This window comes from Tursiops truncatus, chromosome 14 (assembly GCF_011762595.2).
Source record: "Tursiops truncatus isolate mTurTru1 chromosome 14, mTurTru1.mat.Y, whole genome shotgun sequence".
Classification (NCBI taxonomy): Eukaryota; Metazoa; Chordata; class Mammalia; order Artiodactyla; family Delphinidae; genus Tursiops; species Tursiops truncatus.
In genome coordinates, this window is record NC_047047.1 from 11,071,534 (window position 1) to 11,099,389 (window position 27,856).

The following is a 27,856-nucleotide window of genomic DNA, read 5'->3' on the forward strand; positions in this document are numbered from 1 at the left end:
AATAATAATAATCTGTCTCCTTGTGTCTTCCACCCCCTAGCATATTCCTGTGCAGACACTATTGAAGTTCATGGTGGACATTGCCCAGGGAATGGAGTATCTGAGCAACAGGAACTTTCTTCATCGAGATTTAGCTGCTCGAAACTGCATGTAAGAGCCCTGGCCCATCCTGGAGTGGGTTGGACCTCATGGTGGTAGATATTTGTGGGCCTGTGGGGTGGCCTGTTGATGTTAAAGTATGGAGGAAGATTAGGCTTGGGAGGTGACAGTGGGGCAGGCTCTGGAGTTGGGGTTTCTACCACCCTGACACATGACTGGGTGTTTGCTTGAGGGTTTTCACTACCTCTGCCACTAAGAGTCTGGCTGGCCTCCAAAACTCCCCTGGGACTTCTTTTTTTTTTTTTTTTTTAATTTTTATTGGAGTATAGTTGATTTACAATGTTGTGTTAGTTTCAGGTGTACAGCAAAGTGATCAGTTATACATATACATATATCCACTCCTTTCTAGATTCTTTTCCCATATAGACCATTACAGAGTACTGAGTAGAGTTCCCTGTGCCATATAGTAGGTCCTTATTAGTTATCTATTTTCTATATAGTCGTGTGTTTATGTGTGACTACTTCTTTATTTTCACACTCTCACTCAGCTAGGAGCACTAGGTGTGAACTCTGGGATCCTCCCCAACTGCCATCAGCTTGTTTGGATCCAGAGTTACATATAAGTCAGCTGATCATGAAGACAGTGTGAAAATCATAATGGTTTTGTCCCTGAGTTTTCATGATACTGCGTTGTGAAGTAGTTTTGTCCTGACTACACCATAGCTTTCCTTTTGCAGCAGAGAGACAAGGGCTTAAGCAAGAACTTCGAATTTCACCTTCCCCATCTCTTCAGTCTGCTTCAACAGCCATTATCTGCTGTAAATCTTCAAAAACAATAACTATTTCTTGATTGGAAATTCACTATTGCAAGAAGAGAGAGTGTTCCTTAAATGTATTGCTGTTACTCGTTTTTCTTTGTTGGAGATGTGACAGTGGAGCCTGTCCCCTGCCTCCTCCAAACCAACCCTGCCCCCCGGCCCTCTGTCACTTTCACCTCATTTTTGAAAACCAGAAGGGTCTTGGTTTTGGTTTTTTTTGTTTTGTTTTTTGTTTTTTGTTTTTTTTGCGGTACGCAGGCCTCTCACTGCTGTGGCCTTTCCCGTTGCGGAGCACAGGCTCTGGACGCACAGCCTCAGTGGCCATGGCTCACGGGCCCAGCCACTCCGCGGCATGTGGGATCTTCCCAGACCGGGGCACGAACCCGCGTCCCCTGCATCGGCAGGTGGACTCTCAACCACTGCGCCAGCAGGGAAGCCCTTGGTTTTGTTTTTTATTTAAATAATTTGTCTACCATGGAGGGAGAATCATGAAAACCTCTTCTTCCCCTTAACATTTCTTTCATGGTTTTCCCACGAGGTAGCGTGACCAGCTGTCCGGTTTATCCAGCATTGAGGGATTTCCCAGGATGTGGGACTTTTAGTTTTAAATGTTAGCGTCAGGCAAACAGGGACAAGGTAGTCGCCCTACGTCCAGACCACTCATTCCTCCCCCTCCTCCTCTCCTTCTTGTCTAAGATCAATTTTAACTGCTTGGGCTGTAAATGCAATTGTATTCCTTTAATTTTCCAGTTAATTCCTCAGGTACCACCTGGCACCGTCTTAGCAGGAAGTCCAGTGTCCCCCGCGCACAGCACGTGCTTCCCCACCTCCCCCAATCTGTCAGGTGGTTTAATCTATGGAGCCAGTGCTGCTTCCAGACGTCAGGCAGGAAGGCTACTGGGCTCTAGATGAGTCCACGAGGGGGCCCTGGCTTGGAGCTGCTTCTCTTTCTACTCCCGTGCCCCTCTGTTCCTCCAGATGGTTCCATCCTCTGTGCCCAGGTGCCCTGGTTGGTCCAGATTCCCACACAGACCAGAAGGGTAGAAAGTTATAACTCATCTGGTTCCCCCTCACTTGCTCTGCCATTGGTCCCAAAGCAGGACCCTCCCAGGCTGTGGGGTCTCTATCTTTTGGTTACTCGTCATGAATGTTTTCAGCTGCATCAGGTGCAGACCTGTGATTTCAGGCTTTGCCTCTGAGGTCGCTGAGGACATGAACTCACTCTGTCTCTCTCTGTAGGTTGCGAGACGACATGACCGTCTGCGTCGCGGACTTCGGCCTCTCTAAGAAGATTTACAGTGGCGACTACTACCGCCAGGGCCGCATCGCTAAGATGCCTGTGAAATGGATCGCCATAGAGAGTCTCGCGGACCGAGTATACACCAGTAAAAGTGACGTGGTACGTACGTACAGAGTTTTGATTCGGGGCCCCGCATTGCAAAGATGAAGCCCTGCTGAAAGAGATGGCTTAAGCTGGTGATGCAGGACATCTTACTCTTTGATCAACTGAGGATTGGGGCAGCTCACACTTCTCTATTTATCGCTAGATGCTTTAATTCAGGCGGAACATTAGATTCTGATGAAGTAGCCTGACATTCAGAGGATGGCAAAGGCCCTTAATTCATCTCCACTTTCCTCTGCTACAGTATAGTGATGCATTGTCTGCAACTAAGATATTTCATATTCACATTAAATTAAATGAATTCATCCCATGGCTGTTTGGGACTAGGGTGCTGTATAAAAGGTACTGTGTATGGATACCCTTAACCAGAGATCAGGAAAAGAAAACTCTTGCCGACAACAGTAGGAACAGAACATTAAACAGAGCACTGATGTGACACAAGGCTAGATCTGCCTTTGTCTCATTTCCCAAACAGCTTTAGTAAAAATGGGGAACTGTGACGTTCCGACCCCACGTTATTGCCGTTTTGGGAGAGCGGCGTATCTCAAACATAATTGTGAGCTTTGTGCATGACTGCCGGGGCTCTAAGGAAATGACCTTTCCCGATGAAAAAGTCCATTCAGCCTTTCTGAAAAGACTTGCATCCTGACGTTGTCACTTTGTCCTCAGTGGGCATTTGGCGTGACCATGTGGGAAATAGCCACACGAGGAATGACCCCCTATCCCGGAGTCCAGAACCACGAAATATATGACTACCTTCTGCACGGCCACAGGCTGAAACAGCCAGAGGACTGCTTGGATGAACTGTGAGTCAGCTGCTCTTCATCTCGGGGCACCGTGCAAAGACCTGGGGGACACACAGCCATAGTGGGTGGGGACACTCAGCCAGGCGGGTGTGGGCAGAAGATGACACACGCAGATGTCCGGCACAGGAGCCTCTCCTGGTGTGGGAAGCGGTGTGTGCACATCTCCAGTGAGCCCGCACGTGTTCTGAAGTTCTGTAAGCCCCTCTAGGAAATACAGTCGGCCCTCTGTACGGGCGGATGCAGAACCCACAGATACGGGGGGGCCAACTGACTGTAAGGGGTCTGCAGATCTTGGTATCCGCTGGGGCTTTGGGAACCCATCTGTCATGGACACCGAGGGATGACTATATATCCTATAGATAAATAGGCCGACTTTACAATGCGTGAGGTACTTGGATAATTCTCTGCCCTCTTTTGAAGCAGTCATGCTTCTCTTTTCATTCAACATCTTAAACAAACCAATCACAGGAATATCTTGAATCAGGAAATTTAGAAATCTGAGCCAGTGGCTTTGCTTTCAGGCTGGTCCTCAGAATTGCTTAGGGGAGATTCTAAGAATGTGATTCCTCAGCCCTGTGCCTGGAGACTGTGATTCTCTTGGTACAGAGCAGGCCCAGAAATGTATATGTTTTAAAACTATCCCAGGGATGGACTTCCCTGGTGGTGCAGTGGTTAAGAATCCGCCTGCCAATGCAGGGGACACGGGTTCGAGCCCTGGTCCAGGAAGATCCCACATGCTGTGGAGCAACTAAGCCCGTGTGCCACAACTACTGAGCCTGCACTCTAGAGCTCACGAGCCACAACTACTGAGCCAGTGAGCCACAACTACTGAAGCCCATGCCCCTAGAGCCCATGCTCCACAGCAAGAGAAGCCACCGCAATGAGAAGCCCACGTACCGCAACAAAGACCCAACGCAGCCAAAAATAACTAAATGAATAAATAAATTTATAAAAATAATAATAATAATATTGTTAAAAAAAAAATACTATCCCAGGGAGACTGTACACTCAGCCGGCGTGAGACGCCCCCGAGCTCCCAGCGTGCAGGACCACAGTGCCCTTCCCATCCCAACAGGCCCCTCTCTCTTCGGGGTGGACAGTACGGGGAGAGGCCTGGGACTTGGAGTCAGAGAGGCCAGGCTCTGCCTCCTAACTAGCCACGTTTGTGGCCACTGCAGCTGACTTGACCACTCCATGCCACATGATCTGCCACCAAAAAAGTGTAGTCACGTATTCTGCAGAGGTATCTGGAGGGTTAACAAAGAAGTGTGTGGAGTTCTCAGCCTGCAGGAAGCACGCACGCTAAGTGTCACATGTGGTGCCCGCGATTAATAGCACCTTTACAACTCGATCCCCTCCCAAACACCTTGCCGACTTTTAAAAACTCATTTCTTGTGGCACTGCCTCTAGCTTGGTGATCTGAACCTTCCTAATGATGAGTCTGTCCCCAACGTAACAGGGGTCATGGGCTTGGAGAGGGGTATTCTCACCATGTTTAGCAAGAACATTTCAGGACCGTGGGCCTGCGTGGGCTCCGCCGTGGAACGCCGGGCCGCGCTGCTCGGGCAGGTGGGCCTGTGCAGGACTCCACACACGCGCACCCACACTCACACTCCGACCCTGCTTCCTCATACCGGTGAGGAGACCCCGGTCAGTTTGCACATGGGCCTCCCAGATCCACCGTGGCCAAACAGAAGGAAAGTTTTTTTTGATCAGAGCCTCACAGTGCTTGGGGGGTGTGGTAGTGGTAGTGGTGATTATGGTTGTAAATCTATAACATTTAGAACAGACACAGAAATCATAAGCCCTTTAAAAGAAACATCATAAAATCCTAATTCAATTAGATCTGAGGCTTCACGGTCCTTTCTGAAAGGGCCACATGAATGAAACGTTTGCTTCTGCAAATGAGGAAGCCATTTCTGTCAAACAATACTGAATGGAGACTTTTGTGGCTGTTTCTTTCTTGGCTTCTTCGGTGCTCCAGGGGAAGTTGATTATCTGGAGTCTTAGCAAGGTCTAAGCTGTGTCACGTTGTGGTTTTAGATGCTGCGTGTAGAGCCATGACGAGGGAATGCTGAGTCGGTTTTTGAGAGGTGTTTTTTTAGGTGAAAGAGCTGCAGTGTCAGCAATGCCCTGCGGCTGGGGGAGGGAGGCTGGGGAAAAGCCGGAGGAAGCAGCGGCTCCGCGGTCCCCACCCCCAGGCTGGTTCCTCACACCGCGGGCTCGCAGAGGCTCTGGTGAGCCAAGCCCGCTCCCCAGGTCCCCTCTGAGTCTGGATACTGGCGAAGGACAGAGAGCTCTCTGCATTTCCATATCTGGGGTCTTTTCTTTTAAAACTGAGGCAGATATTTCGGAGCACCTCTGTTTGCTGTCTCACCTTAGTGGAGATGAGTTGACTCCTGTGTTTGGTTGCCCCTAGGTCATTTTACAGTTAACCCTGAGAAATACAGCAATGGAAATAACAGGGTGTGCTTGGAGCCCCGCTCCCCGGTCCTGCCCGCTGAGGGCCACGTCTTCTTACGGCATCACCCCCACCTCTGGATGACCAGGTCCCCATCACCCAAGAGGCCGCTCTGGGCGGTGCGCCCATCACCTCCGGGGTACCTTTCCTCGGCCAAACTCACAGCCTCCCAGCTGCAGCCACTGTGGTTCGTGGCACCGGCCCTCGGTCTCCTCGTCTCCAGGGTGACACACAGAGGCCACCTTGTTCTTTCTTATCCCACTGGGTCCCCACAGCCAGCAGGTGTCTTTCAGGGTCCCCCTCCCCTCCATTCCTTCCCCCAGTACAAGCGCGCCTCCCAGATATTGCGGGTTCAGCTCCAGAGCACTGCAGTAGAGTGAGTCACAGGAATCTTTTGGTTTCCCAGTGCATATAAAAGTTATGATTACCATACTGTCGTCTGTTAAGTGTGCAATAGCATTATGTCTAGAAAATGGTGTACATACCTTAATTTTAAAAACACTCTGTGGGGACTTCCCTGGTGGTCCAGTGGCTTAGGCTCTGTGCTCCCAAGGCAGGAGGCCCAGGTTCGATCCCTGGTCAGGGAACTGGATCCCGCATGCCACAGCTAAGAGTTCGCCTGCCACAGCTAAGACCTGGCGCAGCCGAATAAATAAATTTTTTTTTTAAAGAAACACTTTATTGCTAAAAAATGCTAACCGTCATCGGAGCCTTCAGCAAGTCATAATCCTTTTGCTGGTGGAGGGTCTTGCCTCGATGTTGGTGGCTGCTGACTGATCAGGGCGGTGGCTGCTGAAGGCTGGGGTCATCGTGGCAATTTCTTAAAATAAGACAACAGCGAAGTTTGCTGCATCGATCGACTCTTCCTTTCATGAACGATTTCTCTGTAGCACGCGATGCTGTCTGATAGCATTTGACCCCCAGGAGAACTTCGTTCAGACTTGGAGTCAATCCTCTCAAACCCTGCTGCTGCTTTATTAACTCAGTTTATGTAATATTCTAAATCCTTTATTGTCATTTCAACAATCTTCACAGCATCTGCACCAGGAGTAGATTCCATCTCAGGAAACCACTTTCTTTGCTCATCCATGAGAAGCAACTCCTTATCCATTAAAATTCATAAAATTGCAGCAATTCAGGGAATTCCCTGGCGGTCCAGTAGTTAGGACTGCACACTTTCACTGCCAAGGGCCCAGGTTGATCCCTGGTTGGGAAACTAAGATCCCGCAAGCTGCTCCGTGTAGCCAAAAAAAAAACCACAGGTTAAAATTGCAGCAGTTCAGTCGCATCTTCAGGCTCCACTTCTAATTCTGGTTCCCTTGCTCTTCCCCCCACATCTGCAGTTACTTCTTTTAGTGAAGACTTGAACCCCTCGACGTCATCCATGAGGGTTGGAATCAACTTCTTTCAAACTCCTGTGTATGTTGATATTTTGACCTCTTGCCATGAATCACAGATGTTCTTAACGGCATCTAGAATGGTGAATCTTTTCAAGAAGGTTTTCAATTTACTTTGTTCAGATTCATCAGAGGAAACTCTTATCCATGGCAACTCTAGCTTTACAAAATATATTTCTTAAATAATAAGATGGGAAAATCTAAATTACTCCTTGATCCCTGGGCTACAGTATGATGTCGTGTTAGCAGTCATGAAAACAACACTCATCTCATTATACATCTCCATCAGAGCTCTCGGGTGACCAGGTACATTGTCAATGAGCAGGAATATTTTGAAAGGAATCCATTTTTCTGAGCAGGAGGTCCCAACAGTGGGCTGAAAATATTCATTAAACCATGTTGTAAACAGGTGTGCTGTCATCCAGGCTTTGTTGGTCCCTTTATAGAGCACAGGAAGAGTAGGTTTAGCATAATTCTCAAGGGCCCTGGGACTTTTGGAATGGTAAATGAGCACTGGCTTCAACTTAAAGTCACCTGCTAACTGCGTTAGTCCCATACAAGAGAGTCAGCCTGTCCTTTGAAGCGTTGAGACAAGGCATTGATTTCTCCTCTCTGGCTGTGAAAGTCCTAGGTGGCATCTTCTTCCAATATAAGGCCGTTTTGTCAGCATTGGAAATCTGCTGTTTAGTGTAGCCACCTTCATTAATGATCTTAACTAGATCTTCTGGATAACTTGCTTCTACACCAGCACCTTGTCCTTTTGTTATGGAGACGGCTTCTTTCCTGAAACCTCATGGACCAACCTCTACTAGCTTCACACTTCTCTTCTGCAGCTCCCTCACCTCTCTCAGCCTTCATAGAACTGAAGAGAGTTAGGGCCTTGCTTTGGTTTTTTTTTTTTGGTTTTGTTTTTTTTTTTTGCGGTACGCGGGCCTCTCCCTGCTGTGGCCTCTCCCGTCGCGGAGCGCAGGCTCCGGACGCGCAGGCTCAGCAGCCGTGACTCACGGGCCCAGCCGCTCCGCGGCATGTGGGGTCCTCCCGGACCGGGGCACGAACCCGCGTCCCCTGCATTGGCAGGCGGACTCTCAACCACTGCGTAGGGCCTTGCTTTGGATTGGGCTTTGGCTTAAGAGAATGTTGTGGCTGGTCTCAGACTCTCCGCATCAGCAATAAGGCCGTTTTGCTTTCTCATCACTCATGTGTTCACTGCAGTAGCACCTTTAATTTCCTTCAAGAACTTTTCCTTTGCATCCACACCTGGGCGGTTCGGCACGAGAGGCCTAGCTTTCGGGCTGTCTCAGCTTTTGACATGCCTTCCTCATTAAGTTTAATCGTTTCTAGCTTCCTTAAAGTGAGAGGCCTGTGACTCTTCCTTTCAGTTGAACGCTTAGAAGCCATTCTAGGGTTATTAACTGGCGTCATTTCACCGGCGTTGTATCTCAGGGAATAGAAAGGCCCGAGCAGAAGGAGAGAGGCAGAGGATGGCCGGTCGGTGGAGCCGTCAGAACGCGCACGACGTCCTTTGATTGAATCTGCTGTCTTACGTGGACACGGTGTGCGGCACCTCAAAAATATTATCATAGTAACATCAAAGATCACAGGTCACCCTAACAAACATGACAATAATGGAAAACGTTGGAAATATTGTCAGAATTCCCAGACTGTGATACGGAGACCCCAAGTGAGCAAATGCTCCTGGGAAAATGACACCAATAGACTTGCTCGATGCAGAGTTGCCACAAACCTTCAACTGGTAAAAAAAAAAAAAAAACGCAGTATCTTTGGAGTGTGATAAAACGAAGTGCAATAAAACGGGGTCTGCTAGTACTGTCAGACCATAGAGGTCCAGGGCTTGGCGGGGCCTGGGGGTGGTGACACTTGTGGGAACTTTGGTGCAGTGGCATCCACAGTATATGTACGTGAACGAGCGGGTCCCTGTTTCCTACAGGGGAGTGCAGGCTCCTCTGTCTCCTGACTTGTTCTTCTCATCACCCCCAGGATCCTAATACATCCTTTGGGTGACATCCAAAGCAACTTTCCTAACATTATCATCTGGTCGTGGGAACGCACCGAAGCACAATCTTTCTGTGGTTCCCCCTTGCCCACAGGGTAGAACCTAAACCCGTCAGGGTCTGACCCATGGCAAGCAGGGCTGCTCCGTGGTTAAGAACATGGGCTCTGGCGTCAGACACTCTTTGATGTGGGTCACAGCTTCACCCTCGTCCTGGGGCCAAGCATCACGCTCTCGGGATCCTCTGTAAAATGGGGATCACAGTACCTGTGTGTGGGCTCGTGCTGCCAAGCAGGCTAGTGTCTCTAAAAGTACCTTACACGATGGCTGTCAGATAGTAAATGCCGATGACAGGTCAGCGGTTATTACTTTTACTGGAGGAGGTCGAAGTCACGGAGAAGAGCAGGGGCCCCCGAGCGTTTCTCCTTCACGGAACAGCATCAGGTGGCCAAGGTTCAGCAGCCCTACACGCGCCACGAAGCTGCGGCCGCCTCAAATCAGGGGCTGTCCCAGCCCAGGGCTCACCTGCCACTGTCACAGCACTGCCCTTATTCTTCACACACCTGCCCACGCCGGCCCCCCTCTCGATTTCATGCCTCGAGCCTCGCAAGGCCTGGAACGATGGTGAGTGTGGAGCTGGCGCCGACACCTGTCTGCTCCCAGGACCCCCGCTCCCCTCCCCCTCCCCCCAGCCCCTCCACTCCCACCTGAGTGGGAGAAGCAGGGGCGGATTGCACGTGCTGAGCCAGGAGATAACACTCTTCTTTGCTTCTAGGTATGAAGTCATGCACTCTTGCTGGAGAGCTGAGCCCTTGGACCGCCCCACGTTTTCAATGCTGAGGCTGCAGCTAGAAAAGCTCTTGGAAAGCCTGCCTGAAGTTCAGAACGAAGCCGACATCATTTACGTCAACACACAGTTTCCGGGGAGCTGCGAGGGCCCGGCCGAGGGCTCGGCACTTGCTCAGCTGGACGTGAACATCCATCCCGACTTGGTCATTGCTTCTTGCACACCCGGCGCCACCGTCAGCGTGGTCACCGCAGAAATCCATGACAACAGACCTCACGAGGGAAGGTACATCCTGAACGGGGTCAGCGAGGGCTGGGAAGAGCAGGCTCCTGCTGCCCCGGCGACGGGGACGGCGGGAAGGAACGGTGTTTTACTGGAGGACAGGCTGGTAAGGAATGGGGTCTCCTGGTCCCAGTCCAGCACGCTGCCCTTGGGGAGCCCAGCGTCAGATGAACTCTTATTTGCCAACGACTCCTCAGAAGACTCAGAAGTCCTCATGTGAGGAGAGCTGAGACACATTCCCAAATCCTGGAAATTCCTCCATACGAGAACCCACATACACTCGATGTTTTTGGTATATGTCTTCCTTACCAAGTCAATGCCCTGGCCCAAAAGCACCACGTGAATGTTGTCAAGTAAGTCATCGTTTAGAATACGTAACATATATTTATTTAAAGAGAAAATATCTATATGTATATGGTGGAAAGAGACAAAGATATTCTATTTTAATAAAAGATGACTTATGTCACTTTTCTGGATGATCTTAACATTTAAGCTCTAACAGCCCCATCTCCACAGCAGTTCCTGGATGTTCACGTTGGCACAAAGTTGTTTTTTTAAAGTTCTTTTCCTTTTTCATGACTATTAAATATTTGTAAAATAAAATGCCATATTTGCCTTTGCTTCTGCTCTTAAGAAAAATCTGGTATTCCCACCTGAATCATCTCTTTGATAAGAGAGATTCATTTCATATTTAAAGTTTTATAACTGATGAATTCTCCGATCTGGCTTCCTAATAAAATATGAATGAGGAAAGATGCGTGGTACTTACTTGAGACTTGGAAAGACATGGCCACTGGCTGCCTCCGTGCCTTTGCAAAGGAATTCCCTTGATGCGGGGCCCTCGATGCAATTGCTCTGACCACTTGACATTGTTTTTTTTAAAGATATGGAAAAACCACTCCAGAGAGCCCAAAGATGAAGAACAAAACAAAATATTAGAGGGTTGAAAAATACAATCTGAGTGGAAAGATTTCAAATAAATCGTAGAAGGGACTTCCCTGGTGGTCTAGTGGTTAGGACTCTGCCCTTCCACTGCAGGAGGCACAGGTTCAATCCCTGATCAGGGAACTAAGATCCTGCATGCCACGTGGCATGGCCAAAAAAAAAAAAATTCTAGAAGAGGGTCCAAGAAGTTAAGCACTTTTCTGTGGGAAGGCGAGACTCATAGGAGGGAGACGCGGGCAGTGGACAGGGAACAAGCTCAGAGCTTAGGACCCCTGAGTCCACGTCCTGGCTCTGCTGGGTCATAAGAGCCATTGCTGGTTGAGCACTTGTTATGTCTCAAGCACTTTATGTGAACTGTACATTAATATGTACATCATTAACGTGGGTACCAGTGCCATCATCACGCATGGGCCAGGAAACAGAGGCTGGAAAGGTTGAGGGCCTGCTATGGCCCGTGTCTAGAGAGGGCGGGAGCTAGAATTCAGAACGAAGGAATCCAGTTCTGGCTGGCTCTAAGCATGTGATTTGGGGGTCTGTTCTAGAGCCTCGCCTCTCGACCTTTTAACTTTTTTTAACAAACACATAGATAGCCCTTATTATGTGGCCAGGCCTGGCAGTCATTTAATCCTCATAACAACCCTACCAGGTAGGTACTACTGTTATTATCTCCATGTCACAGCTGGGCAGACTGAGGCAAGAGGAGGCTCACTTACTCTGCTAGTAAAGCAGTAGACTGATGTGGTCAGTTTCAGTGTTGATCCCTTCAGCCCCTGGGGCAGCCACGCAGGCGCAGGGCCACTGGCATCCCCAGGTGTGTTGCAATTGTGAGTAGCCTCACCCAAGCCACTGCAGCCTGCAGGGATCAGTGTGTGGCCCTCACAGTCTGGGTCCTGGTCCCGGATGCCAGCCCAGATGCCCCAGTCTCCAGGGTCTGCCAGCTCTATTGTTACTGTGAAATGCTCCAGACAAGAAAGTTCTGCGGGTTGGCGAGGAAACTGCATTGTTAGGAGAAATGCTAGCACCACATTTTATCCGTGAAAGGAAAAAAACAAAAGGCTGTTAGAGCCTAGAAAGATCATTTCTACTGTTGGACAATTTTGAATGGTTATTTGAAAATCCGTAGAAAATTTTTATTTTTTTACTTTGTGCAAATAAAGTTTCCTACTGGTGGTAACTATTGAGAATGTCTTGATCAGGAACTGACTGGCTAGTTTAAGCAAAAAAACCCAAGGTAAAAAGGTATGTTCGTGGGGACTTCCCTGGTGGTCCAGTGGTTAGGAGTCTGTGCTTCCACTGCAAGGGGCATGGGTTTGATCCCTGCTCAGGGAACTAAGATCCTGCAAGCCGTGCAGCTCCCCCCCCCCAAAAAAAAGGTATGTTCGGGACTTCCTGGTGGCACAGTGGTTAAGACTCTGTGCTCCCAATGCAGGGGGCCCGGGTTCGATCCCTGGTCAGGAAACTGCATCCCACATGCATGCTGCAACTAAGAGTTTGCATGCCACAACTAAGGAGCTGGTGATCCGCAACTAAGGAGCCAATGAGCCACAACTAAGAAGGCCGCCACTGCAACTAAGGAGCACACATGCCGCAACTAAGGAGCCCATGAGCCACAACGAAGAAGCCCACCTGCTGCAACTAAGACCCAGCGCAACCAAATAAATAAATTAAATAAATATTTTTTTTAAAATGTATATTTGCATCTGTAAGATAAATAAGCAAATTGAAAAACATACTTGGGAGTTTCATACACATTTAATATTAAATATCTAAACTAATACACTTTGTGTTTTGTGTTTCTAATTTTAATTACATAATGTAAATAAATATATAATGAATAGGTCGTCAAATGCCCACAGCCCCCCAAATCCTGTCCAGTTTGCTCAGTATATGCCGTGTGGCCCGAGAAGGGCTGGAAAGCCTGGGCCAGTTCTGCTGTAGAGAGAAAGCTGTGACTTCCGGCTTTTCCTGAGACAGTAACAAACATGGCAGAGAAATTCACTTCAACCCCACAGCGATGCCCCAGGGCCTTGGGTAAATGGGGCGTGATGGGCAGAACTCCCATCCCAGCCTCCTTTTCCCAACAGGAGAATGGAGCCGGACTCCCCTCGTTCAGACACTCGCTGAGACGGTCGCTACCACCATGTTCTTCTCTCAGCCACGCTGGAATGTTTGAAAGAAGTAACTTTCAGAGGACCCGATCCCTGGCAAAGTCTTGTATAGACTTCTGAGCATGAACTGAACATAGCCCTTCAAGTTCTCTTTTGTATAAACTCAAATTACTTTTGTAAGTGACTCCTATGGGCCAAAAGTCTGGGAGAGAAAACAGGGAGAAACAAGACAGTCATTCTCTTCAGCCGGGCTGGGACAGGGCTGGGACAGGGCTGGGGAGAGCAAGAGAAATAAACAAATACCAGAAATACTTGTGACCTACAGGTGAGACTAGCTCTGCCTTGGGAGGGTTATTTTTTCCTCCCCTCCTTCCCTCCCTCCCTCACTCCCCTCCCCACCTCTCTCCTTTTTTCTTCTTTTTCCTTTCCTTTTCTTTTCTCCCCTCCTCCCCACCCCCCTTTCCATTCCTTTTTCTGGCCTTTCTTTCTGAGTAGAAAGGAGAAGTGAGAAGAATCAGGGCCTCAGGAGTCAGACCACGCAGCCAACAGCAAGGGCTAGACAGGAACCAGTCCTGTGAGCATTCCTTGGGCAATCTTGGTCAGGTCACTTTGATCTCCCGGAGCCCAAGTGTCCATCAGTGTACAGTAGAGATTGCAACACCTCCTGCAACCCCCTGTAGGAAGGGGAGGTGGCAAGGTCCTTGAAAGGACCTTATGCTTGTTATCGAGGCTTCTCCCAATCAGAGGCTTCTCCCAATTTCATTGCTTATGCAGTACAAACTCACCATTTGTCATAGTAGAAATATTGTCCCTGATTATGTTATCAACCGCCTCCAAAATAACGCAAACTAATTCAAAAAAGAAAAGAAAAAGGGACTTCCCTTGTGGTCCAGTAGTAAAGAATCCGCCTTCCAATGCAGGGGACGTGGGTCCGATCCCTGGTCCAACTGAGATCTCCCATGCCGCAGGGCAACTAAGCCCAGCATGCGACGACTATTGAACTCACACGCCTCAACTAGAGAGCCTGCATGCCACAAACTGCAAAGCCCACACGCTCTGGAGCCCTCGCGCCACAACTAGAGAGAGAAAAACCTGCACACTACAACTAGAGAGAAGCCCGAGCGCCATAACGAAGGATCCCGCAACTAAGACCCAATGCAGCCAAAAAATAATAATAATAAGGAGAATAGAGAGAGAGAGAAAGAAGGGAGGCAGGAAGGGAGGGAGAGAGGAAGGAAGGGAGAAAGAGGGAGAGGAGAGGAGAGGAGAGGAGAGGAGAAAGGAGAGGAGGAAAAGAAAAAGACTTAATCTTTGCCACTGATGCACACAGTAGGGGAAGTGGCCAGGGTGCAGGAGAGTGGTCCTCATCCCCCAGAGGCCGGCACCTGCCTACACAGCGATGCCCAGATACCTCTCCTATCAATCTCGTCCTGGAGTTTAGTTATTTGAGCTTCAGTGACCATTCTCTTTCCATATATGGGTGATGGCAAGCAGTGGTGACTTTACCAACAGGATTTGGGGACCTGAGGTGTCAGAGTGCCCTCCAGGGAGGAGGAGACCCTCCCTCTTCTTCCATGTCCCCCAGACCAAGCAGAGATTCCCTCTCAGGAAACAGGCCAAACCACAGCTCTTATCTTACAAATCAGGTCGATTCTGGCCAGACTTGTCCTGACTCATGAAAGTAAAGAATTTTGTAACTTCTCCTGGTAAATGACAAAAGCAAGTTGGAACTTCTGCTGAGTCGGTAGGAAAGTAACTCACCCAAAAATAAACCAGTTATAACAGCAACTTAACTTCTCTAAAGACATTTAGGTACCTTGAGTGACAAATGGGAAAACGGGAAGTTTTGCTTTCTTTAATGAACATTTCAGTAACGTGTGATGTTTCTATATGTAGGTTTTATTTTCTCCCTTTTAAAGGTCTAAGAATAGAAGTAAAATTGCCAATCCTGTTTAACTTTAAAAAGCATGTCTAAATTACCTAACTTATTTGTATTTTAATGTAGTGATTATTTCCAGAAATTGTAACCCAAAGACCACTACTTTAGAATATTTTCATGTATAATATCTAGGATTCCATGCATAGATATTCGAAAGAGATGCTTGAGAATTATGTATATTAACCCTTCCTACCTCTTAAGGACACAATCATTTTAAATGAATCTGTGGATTTACTGAAACTGCACATCTACAAATTCTAACCAAAAAAGTATTTTTGAAAAAAGAAAAGTGTTTTTGAACATCAACCATGTGCGGATACAATCAACTCACCCATTCAACTGATACTCACTGAGAATATTAGTGACTATATTCTGAACAGAACTGGGACGTTGGGATTTGCAGAGCACAGCAATCTAGACCTTGCTGTCTTGGATAACAGTCCAGAAGAGGGAATAGAAGGCTTCAAATGAATACTTTCTTTTAAAGACTATTCCTCAGAGGGCTCTGACTTGCACATTTTATTGAAGTCTATTAATACCACGGTAAAGCAGATCAGCCAGGCCTGCAGATGCTGTCCAGACTCTGTAACAAACTTCAGAGCTAGATCAAACGCTTTTCCTGGAAGCAGGCTCCAAGGCCCAGCCCCATCTGACTTAAAATTAAAGGGCCATCAGCTGGAGTTTGAAAACCAAAATTCCATCATGTTACAAGTCTGAACAAGAGAATGCAGGCTGCTTCTTTAACTCCACGGAGTACTCCATGAGTACTTAACTCCACGAGGCTTGTTTTAACATAGTTTCTCCAGAGACAGAAGATAGTTTCTCATTCAAAAATGTGTGGTTCTCCAACTCTTTTTCTTCCTGTCGTTTAGGTGAGATTATCAGTGATGATCTACCTTCAGGTTCACTGATTCTTCCTTCTGCTGGCTCATGTCTGCTGTTGGGCCCTTCTAGTGAGTTTTTCATCTTAGTAATTGTATTTTTTCAACTCCAGAAGTTCCATTCAGTTATTTTAATAACTTCTCTTTCTTTATTGATATTCTCTATTTGATTAAAAAAATGGTTTTCTTTCATTGTTTGAACATATTTATAAATAGATGCTTTTTTACATATAAAATGTCTGTTCAGTCCAACATCTGGATCCCTTCAGGGAAAGTTTCTATTGACTACTTTTTTCCTGTGTACACATTAATATTCTTGTTTATTTACCCATTTAATCTATTTCTGTTGAAACTGGATATTTCAGATCATATATTGCAACAACTATGGATTCTAATTTGTCTCTCCTTCCAGGGGTGGTTGTTATCACTGTTTCTTTAGGGGTTTGCCTGAACTAATCCTGTAGATTGCGTTTCTCCTGCAATGTTTGAACACTGGTGCCTCTGCTCAGTTGCTTTTTTAAAATTATCCGCATTTTTATTTTTAAGTCTGGCTTTTAAGGGGTCATCCGGGAGTCAAGCAGAGCTTAGTAGTAAGCCAATCATTGATCAGACGTTGTACTTAAACATCTTGGGCCAATGAGGCCTCCACATTTTGTTTATGGATCTGTCTGTAGCTTGGATAATATATTCCAAGTTCAGGAAGTTTACAAGTCTGCCTGGCATTCCCAGTGTTTCTTGCTTAGCCAGTGATGAGTAGTTCACTAAACGTGAATGGATTAAATATTCCAATCCAAAACCACAGATCATCAGTCTGGATAAAAGGAACTTTTATCCAGAATTTATACATAATTCTTACAACTCAACAGTAAAATGACAACCTAATTTTTATATTTTTCTTCCAGTTTTATAAAGATATAATTGACATACAGCACAGTATAAGTTTAAGGTGTACAGCATCATGATTTGACTTACACACATCATGAAATGATCACCACAATAAGTTTAGTGAACATCCATCATCTCATATAGATACAAAATTAAAGAAATAGAAAAAAATTTTTTGCTTGTGTTGAGAACTCTTGGGATTTACTCACTGAACACATTTCATGTATAACGTTACATCCCTAGTACTTATTTATCTTATAACTGAAAGTGTGTACCTTTTGAATGCCTTCATCCAGTTCTGCCTCTCTCTACCCTCTACTTCTGGAAATCAGAAACCTAATCTCTTCTTCTATGAGTTTGTTTGTTTTTCAAGTATAATTGACCTACAACACTACGTTAGTTCCTGTTACACAACATTGTGATTTGATAATTCTATACATTTCAAAATGATCACCAGGATAAGTCTAGTTACCATGTGTCACCATACAAAGATATTACATATTTCTTGACTATATTTCCCACACTGTACATTTCATATCCATGGCTTATTTATTTTGCAACTGGAAGTTTGTACCTCTTAATCTCCCTCACCTATTTCTCTCCTCCCCGCCACCTCCCTCCCTTCTGGCAACCACCTGTTTATTCTCTGTATCTATGACTTTGTTTCTGTTTTGCTATATTTGTTCATTTGTTTTTTAGATTCCACATATAAGTGAAATCATACAGTATTTGTCTTATTCTGTCTGACTTACTTCACTAAGCATAATACCCTCTAGGTCCATCCATGTTGTTGCAAATGGCAAGATTTCATTAGTTTTTACGGTTAATATTCCATTGTGTATATATATATATATATATATATATATACACATGTATATATATATGTCTCATCTTCTTTATCCATTCATCTATTAATGAGCACTTGGAAACACAAAGCACCACAAATAACCAAAACAATCTTGAGAAAGGAGAACAAAGCTGGAGGTATCATGCTTTCTGATTTCAAAATATAATACAGGGACTTCCCTGGTGGCGCAATGGTTAAGAATCCACCTGACAATTCAGGGGACACGGGTTCGAGCCCTGGTCCGGGAAGATCCCACATGCTGTGGAGCAATGAAGTCTGTGAACCACAACTACTGAGCCTGCGCTCTGGAGCCCATGAGCCACAACTACTGAAGCCCGTGCACTCTAGGGCCCACACGCCACAACTACTGACCCCACATGCTGCAGCTACTGAAGCCTGCCCACAGGCCTACTAGAGCCTGTGCTCCACAACAAGAGAAGCCACTGCAATGAGAAGCCCACATACTGCAATAAAGAGTAGTCCCCACTCGCCACAACTAGAGAAAGCCTATGTGCAGCAACAAAGACCTAATACATCCAAAACAAAAAACAAAGCTACCATCATCAAAACAGTATGATATGTACCACAATGTTCATTGCAGCTCTATTTACAATAGCCAGGACATGGAAGCAACCTAAGTGTCCATCAACAGATGAATGGATAAAGAAGATGTGGCACATATATACAATGGAATATTACTCATCCATAAAAAGAAACGAAATTGAGTTATTTGTAGTGAGGTGGATGGACCTAGAGTCTGTCATACAAAGTGAAGTAAGTCAGAAAGAGAAAAACAAATACTAACACATATATACAGAATCTAAAAAAAAAATGGTTCTGAAGAACCTAGGGGCAGGACAGGAATAAAGACGCAGACATAGAGAATGGACTTGAGGACACAGGGAGGGGGAAGGGTAAGCTGGGATGAAGTGAGAAAGTGGCATGGACTTACATATACTACCAAATGTAAAATAGATAGCTAGTGGGCGGCAGCCGCATAGCACAGGGAGATCAGCTCAGTGCTTTGTGACCACCTAGAGGGGTGGGATAGGGAGGGTGGGAGGGAGGGAGATGCAAGAGGGAAGAGATATGGGGACATATGTATATGTATAACTGATTCACTTTGTTATAAAGCAGAAACTGACACACCATTGTAAAGCAATTATACTCTAATAAAGATGTTTAAAAAATAAATAACATATATGCTGTTGTTATTATTTTGCTTAATAAAGATGATGTAAAGATAAATAAATAAATAACACATAAAAGCATTTGTTCTTTAATAATGTAAAATCCCTGTTGAGTCCATTACCAGCAATCAAATGTGTGATACTTAGCACTAAGGCACACAATGTTTGCTGACTGATTAAGGTTTTAATGGCTTAAATTAGAGGTATATATAGCATCATCAATTGAAGTTGGAAGATGAAAACTCTGGATTAAAAAGCCATTTAGAGTAGACAGTATTTTATATAAAATATCTTCAATCAGCTAGTGTCACCTACTGGTGAGGATTGGCTAGTGTTCTAGAAACGATTCTATTTCCTAGTGCTCTTGAATTTTAATGGTTGCATAACAAGGGGTCTGTATGAAGCATTAGTAAACAATAAAACTTTGACACACTAGAAAAATATTTATATGATATACAAGTTTCTTGTGAAAAGCAACTGTTAGAAATTCAATCTAGCTAGTTACGTTGTAGAATGTTCCTCCATTTGAGTTTATCTGAGGTTTCCCCATGATTCAATTCAGGTGATGCATTTTGGGCAGGAATACCACAGAAGTGATGCTGCTTCTTTTCATGGCATCACAGCGTGAGACATATCATGTCAATTTGTCCCACTCGTTGTGATATTAACTTTGATCATTAAGGTGGTGTCTGCCAGGTTTCTCTACTATAAAATTACTATTTTCCCCTTTGTAATGAATATAGTTTGTGGCAGATACTTCCTCAACAAACTTTTACTAATTTTAGAATCCAATTGATGATTCTTTCTGAGTCAAGTGTAAGTATGACAGTTACCAAATGATGATTTCCTAACTCCATCATTCATTCTATATTTACTTGTTGGTGTCCTACTGTAAGGAAGAGGTTTTCTTTCTGTCCTATTTATTTAATCTTTTATGTATTATCATTATTTATTACTGATAATAGACATCTCAATAGGTGTGAGGTGATATCTCATTGTGATTTTTTAACATTTTTATTTATTTATTTATTTTTGATTGTGTTGGGTCTTCATTGCTATGCACGGGCTTTCTCTAGTTGTGTTGCGCGGGCTTCTCATTGTAGTGGCTTCTCTGGTTGCAAAGCATGGGCTCTAGGCGCACAGGCTTCAGTAGTTGTGGCACACTGGCTCAGTAGTTGTGGCTCGTGGGCTCTAGAGCGCAAGTTCAGTAGTTGTGGTGCACAGGCTTAGTTGCTCCGTGGCATGTGGGATCTTTCTGGACCAGGGCTCAAACCTGTGTCCCCTGTATTGGCAGGCGGATTCTTAACCACAGTACCACCAGGGAAGACCCTCATTGTGGTTTTAACTTTCATTTCCCTGATGATTAGTTATGTTCAGCATTTTTCATGTGCCCGTTAGCTATCTGTGTGTCTTCTTTGGAGAAATGTCTATTCTGGTGTTTTTCCCATTTTTTAAATTGGGCTATTTGTTGTTGGTTTTTTTGCTATTGAGTTGTATGAGTTCTTGTATATTTTGGATATTAACTCCTTATTGGATGTGTGGTTTGCAAGTAGTTTCATTCTATAAGTTGCTTTTCATTTTGTTGATGGTTTCCTTTCCTGTGCAGAAGCTTTTAGTGTGATGTAGTCCCACTATTTATTTTTGCTTTTGGTCCCAAATCCAAAAAATCGTTGCCAAGACTAATGTAAAGGAACTTAGCTCCTCCATTTTCGTCTAGGAGTTTTATGGTTTCAGCTCTATGACCAAGTCTTTAATCCATTTAGCATTGATTTTTGTGTATGGTGTAAGATAGGATCCATTCTTTTGCATATAGATATCCAGTTTTCCCAGTACCACTTATTGAAGAGACTGTTCTTTCCCCATTGTGTATTCTTGGAGACTTTGTAGAAAATTAATTGACCATTATGCAATGGTTTATTTCCAGGGTCTCTATTCTGTTCCATTGATCTATATGTCTGTTTTATGCCAATAGCATACTGTTTTTTTTTGGGGGGGGGTTTACTGTAGCTTTGTAATATAGTTTTAAAAAATTTTATTGGAGTATAGTTGAGTTACAATGTTGTATTAGTTTCAGGTGTACAGCAAAGTGATTCAGTTATACATATACATATATTCATTCTTTTTCAGATTCTTTTCTCATATAGGTTATCACACACTAGTGAGTAGAGTTCCCTGTACTATACAGTAGGTCCTCGTTGGTTATCTATCTTATATATAGTAGTGTGTGTAAGTTAATCCCAAGCTCCTGATTTATCCCTCCCCCCACATTTCCCCTTTGGTAACCATAAGTTTGTTTTCAATATCTGTACATATTTTTCTCTTTTGTAAATAACTACATTTGTATGTGATATAGTTTAAAATCAGGACGTGTGATGCCTCCAGCTTTCTTCTTCTTTCTCAAGATTGCATTGGCTATTTGAGGGTCTCTTGTGTTTCCATACAAATTTTAGGAGTTTTCTGTTTCTGTGAAAAAATGGAATTTTGATAGGGATTGCACTGAAACTGTAGATCACTTTTGGGGGAATGGGCACTTTAACAATAATTCTTCCAATTCAGAAAACTTTTTAATCATTTCTCTGTCATCAAGGGCTTTGTAGTTAATAGACATAGACGTTGTTTATCTACTTTCATTGACATCAAGCAAAGTTGCAAAAGTGCTTCTCCCTCAGTTCACACCCAGGGCTGCAAGGAAGATCCTATTTATGACCAGCTGATAGAGAGGTTAAAAGCCTGAGCTTGGTACATAGGTGGATCAGCTCCATAGGTAGGGGCAAGTTGAAAAAGGATAGCAGCTGCACTCTAGTCTTGCTCAGGGGTGGCCTTGAAAGACAAAGGTGAGGAAGAAATCCTTCCAGCGTCCCCAGGGTGGGGCATAGGGACAGAGCTTCAGGCAATGCATGTGTTTATTCACTTTTTGTGGAAAGGGAAGTTGTCTGAAGTTTAAACATACATGGATTTATGGGCAGTGGTTAATGGCTTAGCCAGCTGGTCAGGAATCTGGGAGGAGAAAGATCAGAAGATTTGGGACAAGGATATCTGGGATAGAGGGATGTGAGTGGATCAACGGAAAAGGACACAAAGTGTCCTTTGTAAATAATATTGTACTAACAGGAGCACCTACAGTGGAAGAGGCATTAAATGGAGATGTGATGGTAGCCACCACCATTGCATCTTTTAAAGGTAGCACTAATTTCTGCCATTCCCCCCAGGAGACAATATGGTTTGGCCAGCAGGGCAGATTCAGAGGTTTCTACCTGGACTTCCCCATTAAGACAGCTCTTATTCTAGACACCAAGGACTAGTGTAAGGTCATTTCAGCTACTCATTATGTATATTCCAATTATACAATCTGGAACCAGGATAATTACCACCACGTGGGTCTGTGGACCCAGTGGATCCAACTATGGGCCCAGATTCTATTTATTACCTGGCCCCTTATGCCTCTCATTCTAATAGGGAGCCAACACCAACTCAGACTGTGAGTCCAACACTCCTTGAATTGTTTGGGTATTCCTCTTTTCCCAATGTACAGTTACCTAAATAAATTACCCCTTTGTGAAGCCATGTAGTCCTGGATCTCCTCACTTTTCTCCTCTTCCAGATGGTCCACACCTCATTTGTTCCAGTCAGATACCTTGGTTCCAGCCTCAACTCCTCTCCTTCCTAAGCTCCAATATCTAATCAATCACCAAGGTCTTTTAATTTAAAATCTCCATCTCCCACATTTCTGGAATCCATCCAAATCTCTATTCTAATGGAAGCTTCTGTGGTTGAGGCCACCATCTCTGAATTACTGTAATTTATTCTTAACTGGTCATACAAAGTATTGAAATATTCTTAACTGATCATCTCATTGCCCTCCTTAACACAGTTTTCATATGACTGAGATTAACCAAAAGAATCTGGTCACTTCATCCGCCTTGCTTAAAAACCATCATTGCCCCTCTGATGTCTTAGACTAAAGTGTTTAGGAGGACCTGGATGTTCTGCTACTGTTTAAATATTCGCAGTCTTTCCACTGTCCATCTCACACCAATAACTAGTCATCTGGTAGGTCTTTCTGTTCCTCCAGGCCTTGGCGTAGTCTATTATTTCCATCCACATAGAAATGATCACAACTGCTTGCTGGGAAAGGCACGTATGGAATGCACGTGCAGTCTTTATTACACATTAGGCTCTCAGTAATTAGTCTAAATAAGTGACTAAGATGACTGATAAGGCCAGATCCTCTTGACTATAAATCGATCCTATTTTACGTTAATGACAATGTTAAACTAGGACTGTATTCTCCCTCTGGACATTATTTACATTTAATAATAAACTACTGTAGTTCTCTTTGACAGCAAGACATTTACTCAGGTTTCACAGTCAAAAATGCCTGGCGAAGTACACCGTTAAGACAGACCCAAGCTCTGCCCCTCTGAGCTTTAAGTAACCAGGCAACTTTGTTCTAAAAATCTTTAACCATCCTACCGACATTATACTCACAATACTACGCCTTGGGTTCAACGGACCGGACCTCAAAGCACTTTCCAGGCACTTACCGTGAATTTAGAGAACAGCTTATTTCCCCTGAGATGAGGGGGTTGGGGGACAAATGCAGAGGATTCAAGAAACTGAAATACACAGAGAAAAACCTTAGCTAGTAGCTCCATCCTATATTTCCCACTAAGCATTCGACCAGAGCCATGCAAATTCTGGGACCTCAGCTTCCCGCCTCGGGCTGAAGCCGCTTCCAGCGGGGACCTGATTTAGAGCCCCTCCTCCCCTCCGGCCCCGCCTCCTCCCCCCGGCCTGACTCTGAGCCCCGCCCATCTCCTCCACGCCCTCCCGGCCCCGCCTCCTCTCCCGGCTCCCCAACCCTGCCTGGCCCCGCCTTTACGCTCGGACCCCTCCCTCTAGCCCGCCCCCTTTCCTTTCCACTCTCTGGCCCCACCTCTAGCTCCACGCCCCGGCCGGCCCTGAGCCCCGCCTCCATGCCCCAGCCACACTTCCCGGACCCGAACCCGCCCGGGGCGGAGCTGCACCTGGTGCGGGCCTGGGGCGTGGCGGGCGCCACGGAGCGCCAGGTGCGGCTTCCGCGTCAAGATGGCCGCTACCAGCTGGGCTGGGGTCTGGTTCTCATCCCGCGGCCGCCTTCCCGCCAGGCGCTCGCTGCTGCGAGTTACCCTCTGCCTCCTGTGCTGGGGCCCGGCGGCTGTGGGCGCCGTCCCCGAGCTCGGGCTCTGGGCAGCGACGATCAATGACGTAAGTGGAGTGTCGGGACCCAGGCGAGGTGCTGCCCGGGCCCGCAGGTCCTCCCCGGGCTCTCTGGGCTCCAGGAGCCGGTCTCGGTCTTGTTGATCTGGCCGGGCCTGCCCCGGGTGCCCTGATACTTTCTCTGGGCTCTTTGCTCGGCGCGGGGAGCGCCCCCTCCTCCGGCCCGACCTGGGCTGTGGGGAGGATCAGTCAGGCTTGTGTGCTGGGGGATTGCTATCCCTTCTGAACCCTGTTCATGAGGATCACCATTCCCGAAGTCCTGGCCCCTCGCTCTTCTCCGACCTGCTCTGGCTAGATCAGGTCCTCGTTTATTCAGACCTGAGCCCTGAACCCCTCGGCACTCCTAGCGGCATCTTTGGATTTGACCTCTCCTCGTGCCCGGGTGCAGCCACAGGGCCGCACCCGTGTGGCCACAGGGTGGATTTTCCAGGGCTTCAGCTTCCGCATAAATTTAGAAAGAGCTTGTGCCTTTTCTTTCTTTCTTTCTTTAAATGAGAAGGGAACATGCAATAGTCACCCCACCCCTCTTTCCCTCTTCTTGGGTTCCTGACATCACAGCTCCGGGAGCGTGTGTGGGCGGGGGGCGGGGGCAGAATGTGTAATTAAGGGATGTTTGCAAGGCTTGTCTGGAGGCATGAGTGCGTGGAAACGCTTCCTTTCCAGGGCAGGCCATTTGAGAACTTGACATCCAGTAGTTACATGAGATGATGTGGGAGGAATGCAGAGGTAGAATTTTGGAAAGAAATTAAGGGATGTTTGCAAGACTTGTCTGGAGGCATGAGTGCGTGGAAACGCTTCCTTTCCAGGGCAGACCATTTGATAACTTGTCATCCAGTAGTTACATGAGATGATGTGGGAGGAATGCAGAGGTAGAATTTTGGAAAGATTTGCTGAAGAGAGACAGGAAATCGAAGAGGCCTTATCTCCTGCTTTTCTATATTCAGAGGTTTCATCCAGCTCCGTTTGAGATGAGTATTTTCCACATGTATGGAAACGATGTCCCAATTCTAAAGGCAAAACTTATATTTTGATTTCCTCAACCGGAAAGAGAAAGTACCAGAGGCTACAGATTCTTCCTATAACACAAAAGCTGCATAAAGGAAGGAGCATACATATCTTTCTGAATCTTTAAGACCCAGTGCAACCGTCTTTTCCAGGATTCTTCTGGGTTGGTGCCCTATTTTGTGCGCCAGTGATAGAGCCTGTGTATCTTCATCATTAAATTTCTCTGAACAGTAAAAAGCAAAACTCAGAGAACCACACTTACCGTTTGATGCTGCTTCTGTAGTGAGTAGGCAGTAGCATAAACTAAGTCCGAATAAGTTGGAAGTGAATCGGCTGCATACAGACTGCTTGACCATATCTGTAAAGATCTTTGCCAAGTATACTTTGGATGGTGAGATTCCAAAGGCCATGGGGAGAGAATGACTTTGCTTCCTGCGTGAGGAAGAAAAAATTACCTTTGGGTCCCACGTAATCTTTAGTCCTGTGTGATTCAGGACAGTAGCAATCCATAAAGCTCTTTGCAAAGAGTAGGCTGATTTTTTTTTTTTCCCCATTTCAAGTTGTCAAAACTTGTTCTTCAGAACAGGAAAGGAAAGTGGAGTTTTCTTTCATTTGTTCTGCAAATCTATCAAGAAATGGTTCTTTTTTTAAAATTTTTTTAATAATATATTCATTTATTTGGTTGTGCTGGGTCTTAGTTGCAGCATGCGGGATCTTTAGTTGCGGCATGAGACTCTTAGTTGTGGCATGAGGGATCTAGTTCCCTGACCAGGTGTCTGGTTTAGGGCAAGTGAGTGTGGACTGTCTATTGGAGATCCAGTGGACGTGACCTTTAGGTAATTGGGTATGTGGATGTGCAGCTCAGAGGAGGGGTCTGGGCCCGGGGTTTTATTGATGTTGAAACTGTTGAGGAGGGAGAAGAGGTTATCAAGAAAGAGCTGCTTGTCCTGTCAGTGTTTTTCTTTAATTCCTAACCACATGTTCGTTTATCGTAATCCCTTCTCACAGGATTTTTTTTCTTGGTGAGGGCAGACATTAAATAACTAGTGTAAGATTTCATTTTGGTTGTGGTACCGGTTGTGAGGAATGGGTCTTACAGACTATGGAAGGGAGGGCCTGGCCTGGTGTGGGCTCCAGGAGAAGACACCCTGAGGAAAGGGATATTTGAACTGGGCTTTCAGGGGTAAGAAGGAAATAACTAGATAAAGAGAGCGACAGGGAGGGGATTTCAAGTAAGTTTCAAGTTGACTGCTAAGGTCCTGAGGGCAGGAAGGAGTATCATGTTTTTGAGGACCTGCGAGAAAGGTGCAAGAGAGGTGGGCGGGGCCCTGTGAGCGGCAGTGAGATTTGGTCTCTTATAAAGAGACAGCGGTAAACCATAACTTAGGGAGAGGGTCAGTTGTTTTATCAGAAGTGCATTTATGTTGATACCACGAGAGCAGCTGCAGATGCACAGACAGGTTCTCCGTCTGAACAGCAGTCATCGAACAGTGGCAGTCGCACTCACCCGCCGTGTGTTGCTGGCCCCAGGAGCCTTCTGGAGCCTCACATCCACTGCAGGGAGTAGATTACATGAGACAGAGTTCTAAGCCAGTGAGTGATGTGATCAGATTTATGTTTTTAATGCCTTTTTTTTTTTTTTTTTTTTGGCCGAGCCACGGGGCATGTGGGATCTTAGTTCCCCGACCAGGGATTGAACCTGTGGTCCCTGCAGTGGAAGCACGGAGTCTTAACCACTGGACTGCCAGGGAAGTCCCAGATTTACGTTTTCAAAGAATAATCACTCCAGGCATAGGAGTTAAAGGATTAGAACTATGTATTTTCCAGGATAAAACTATACTCTTAAACAGTAGAGAGAAATTTTTTTAACAAGAGCTTTCTGTATTTCTTTGTTTTTCATTATAGAAATCAGGACCTTTGATATTTAGGAAAACTATGTTTAACTCTACTGAGATCAAGTTTTCTGGTAAGTATAATAAACTAATATAACAGTAAAATAACAATAAATTATAAATGAGCAACATGTAGTATCAACTCATGCATTAATTTAACATAAACTAACATAACACATTGTAATAGTATATATTTTAAACTAGGCAAATGTTTTTAAGTGATCCTAACATTTTAAGGGTTTCTTTTGTTCCAGTCGGGTCATAGTTATTTTCAAGAATGAATTTTTCTGATCCTGTCTCAGAAAATGTAATGTGAATCATTCTTTATCATTCTTTAAAAATTATAGTTAAAACCTAGTAAAGAAGTCTTCAGCAAAAAAGTATTTGACCTCCGAAATTTGACTCTGAATCCCTTTTAAAATTCAGTAAATTCTTTTTATGGTTATATGAAATGCCATGATTGTGATGAAACCTTTGTGTTTCTGAAAATTTTCTAAATATACATATGATCACAGCAGGAAATAAAAATTATTAGACACTAACAATTAGGGTTTTAGAGCTTATGAAAGTGAAAATATTTGTTAGGGACTGTGTTGTCTGTGTAAATACTGGTGTGTCATGACTACCAAGTCATAGATCTTGAGGTTTGCAGTATTTTTAATGAGTTTACATTGGATCATATTTACTGTGCACTAACCCCTCTAGGTGTTGCCAGTAACTTGACTAGGTCAGTTGGTTGCCAGAGTTAAAGTTTGGGGTAAGGGGTAGTTTTTCTGTTGGGTAGAGCAAATTGGCTTCGTGGGACCCACAGCCGTGGCCCTTTTATCTCTCACACCGTGCTC

The 27,856-nt window shown here is 45.4% G+C and overlaps 2 protein-coding genes and 1 long non-coding RNA gene across 6 annotated transcripts in view; 2 read left to right on the forward strand and 1 right to left on the reverse strand.

The window, feature by feature from the left end:
- The window catches only part of MERTK (MER proto-oncogene, tyrosine kinase), a 111,575-nt gene extending 100,908 nt beyond the window's left edge, over positions 1 to 10,667 (forward strand). Inside the window, exons 16-19 of the mRNA XM_033838402.2 lie at positions 41 to 150; positions 2,157 to 2,316; positions 2,989 to 3,125; positions 9,770 to 10,667. Of these exons, the coding sequence (XP_033694293.1) occupies positions 41 to 150; positions 2,157 to 2,316; positions 2,989 to 3,125; positions 9,770 to 10,283 (921 nt within the window). The 3' untranslated portion in view covers positions 10,284 to 10,667. The remainder of the gene's footprint in view (positions 1 to 40; positions 151 to 2,156; positions 2,317 to 2,988; positions 3,126 to 9,769) is intronic.
- Positions 10,668 to 12,698: 2,031 nt separating this feature from the next.
- LOC141276309 (uncharacterized) lies at positions 12,699 to 24,022 on the reverse strand. Of its 2 annotated transcripts, none has more exons than XR_012325610.1 (3): positions 23,886 to 24,022; positions 23,403 to 23,474; positions 12,699 to 13,318 (listed from the first exon to the last, which is right to left on the reverse strand). It is a non-coding gene; the product is annotated as an uncharacterized lncRNA (long non-coding RNA). The 2 variants fall into 2 exon arrangements; XR_012325609.1 differs by lacking the exon at positions 12,699 to 13,318 and adding an exon at positions 13,528 to 21,321.
- The window catches only part of TMEM87B (transmembrane protein 87B), a 278,511-nt gene continuing 274,601 nt past the window's right edge, over positions 23,947 to 27,856 (forward strand). For all 3 annotated transcript variants that reach the window (XR_012325607.1, XM_073791134.1, XM_073791135.1), the window contains exons 1-2: positions 23,947 to 24,105; positions 27,028 to 27,088. Coding sequence is in view for 2 of the 3 variants with exons in the window: in XM_073791134.1 (XP_073647235.1) it covers positions 23,947 to 24,105; positions 27,028 to 27,088 (220 nt within the window). In the remaining variant the exon portion in view is untranslated. The remainder of the gene's footprint in view (positions 24,106 to 27,027; positions 27,089 to 27,856) is intronic.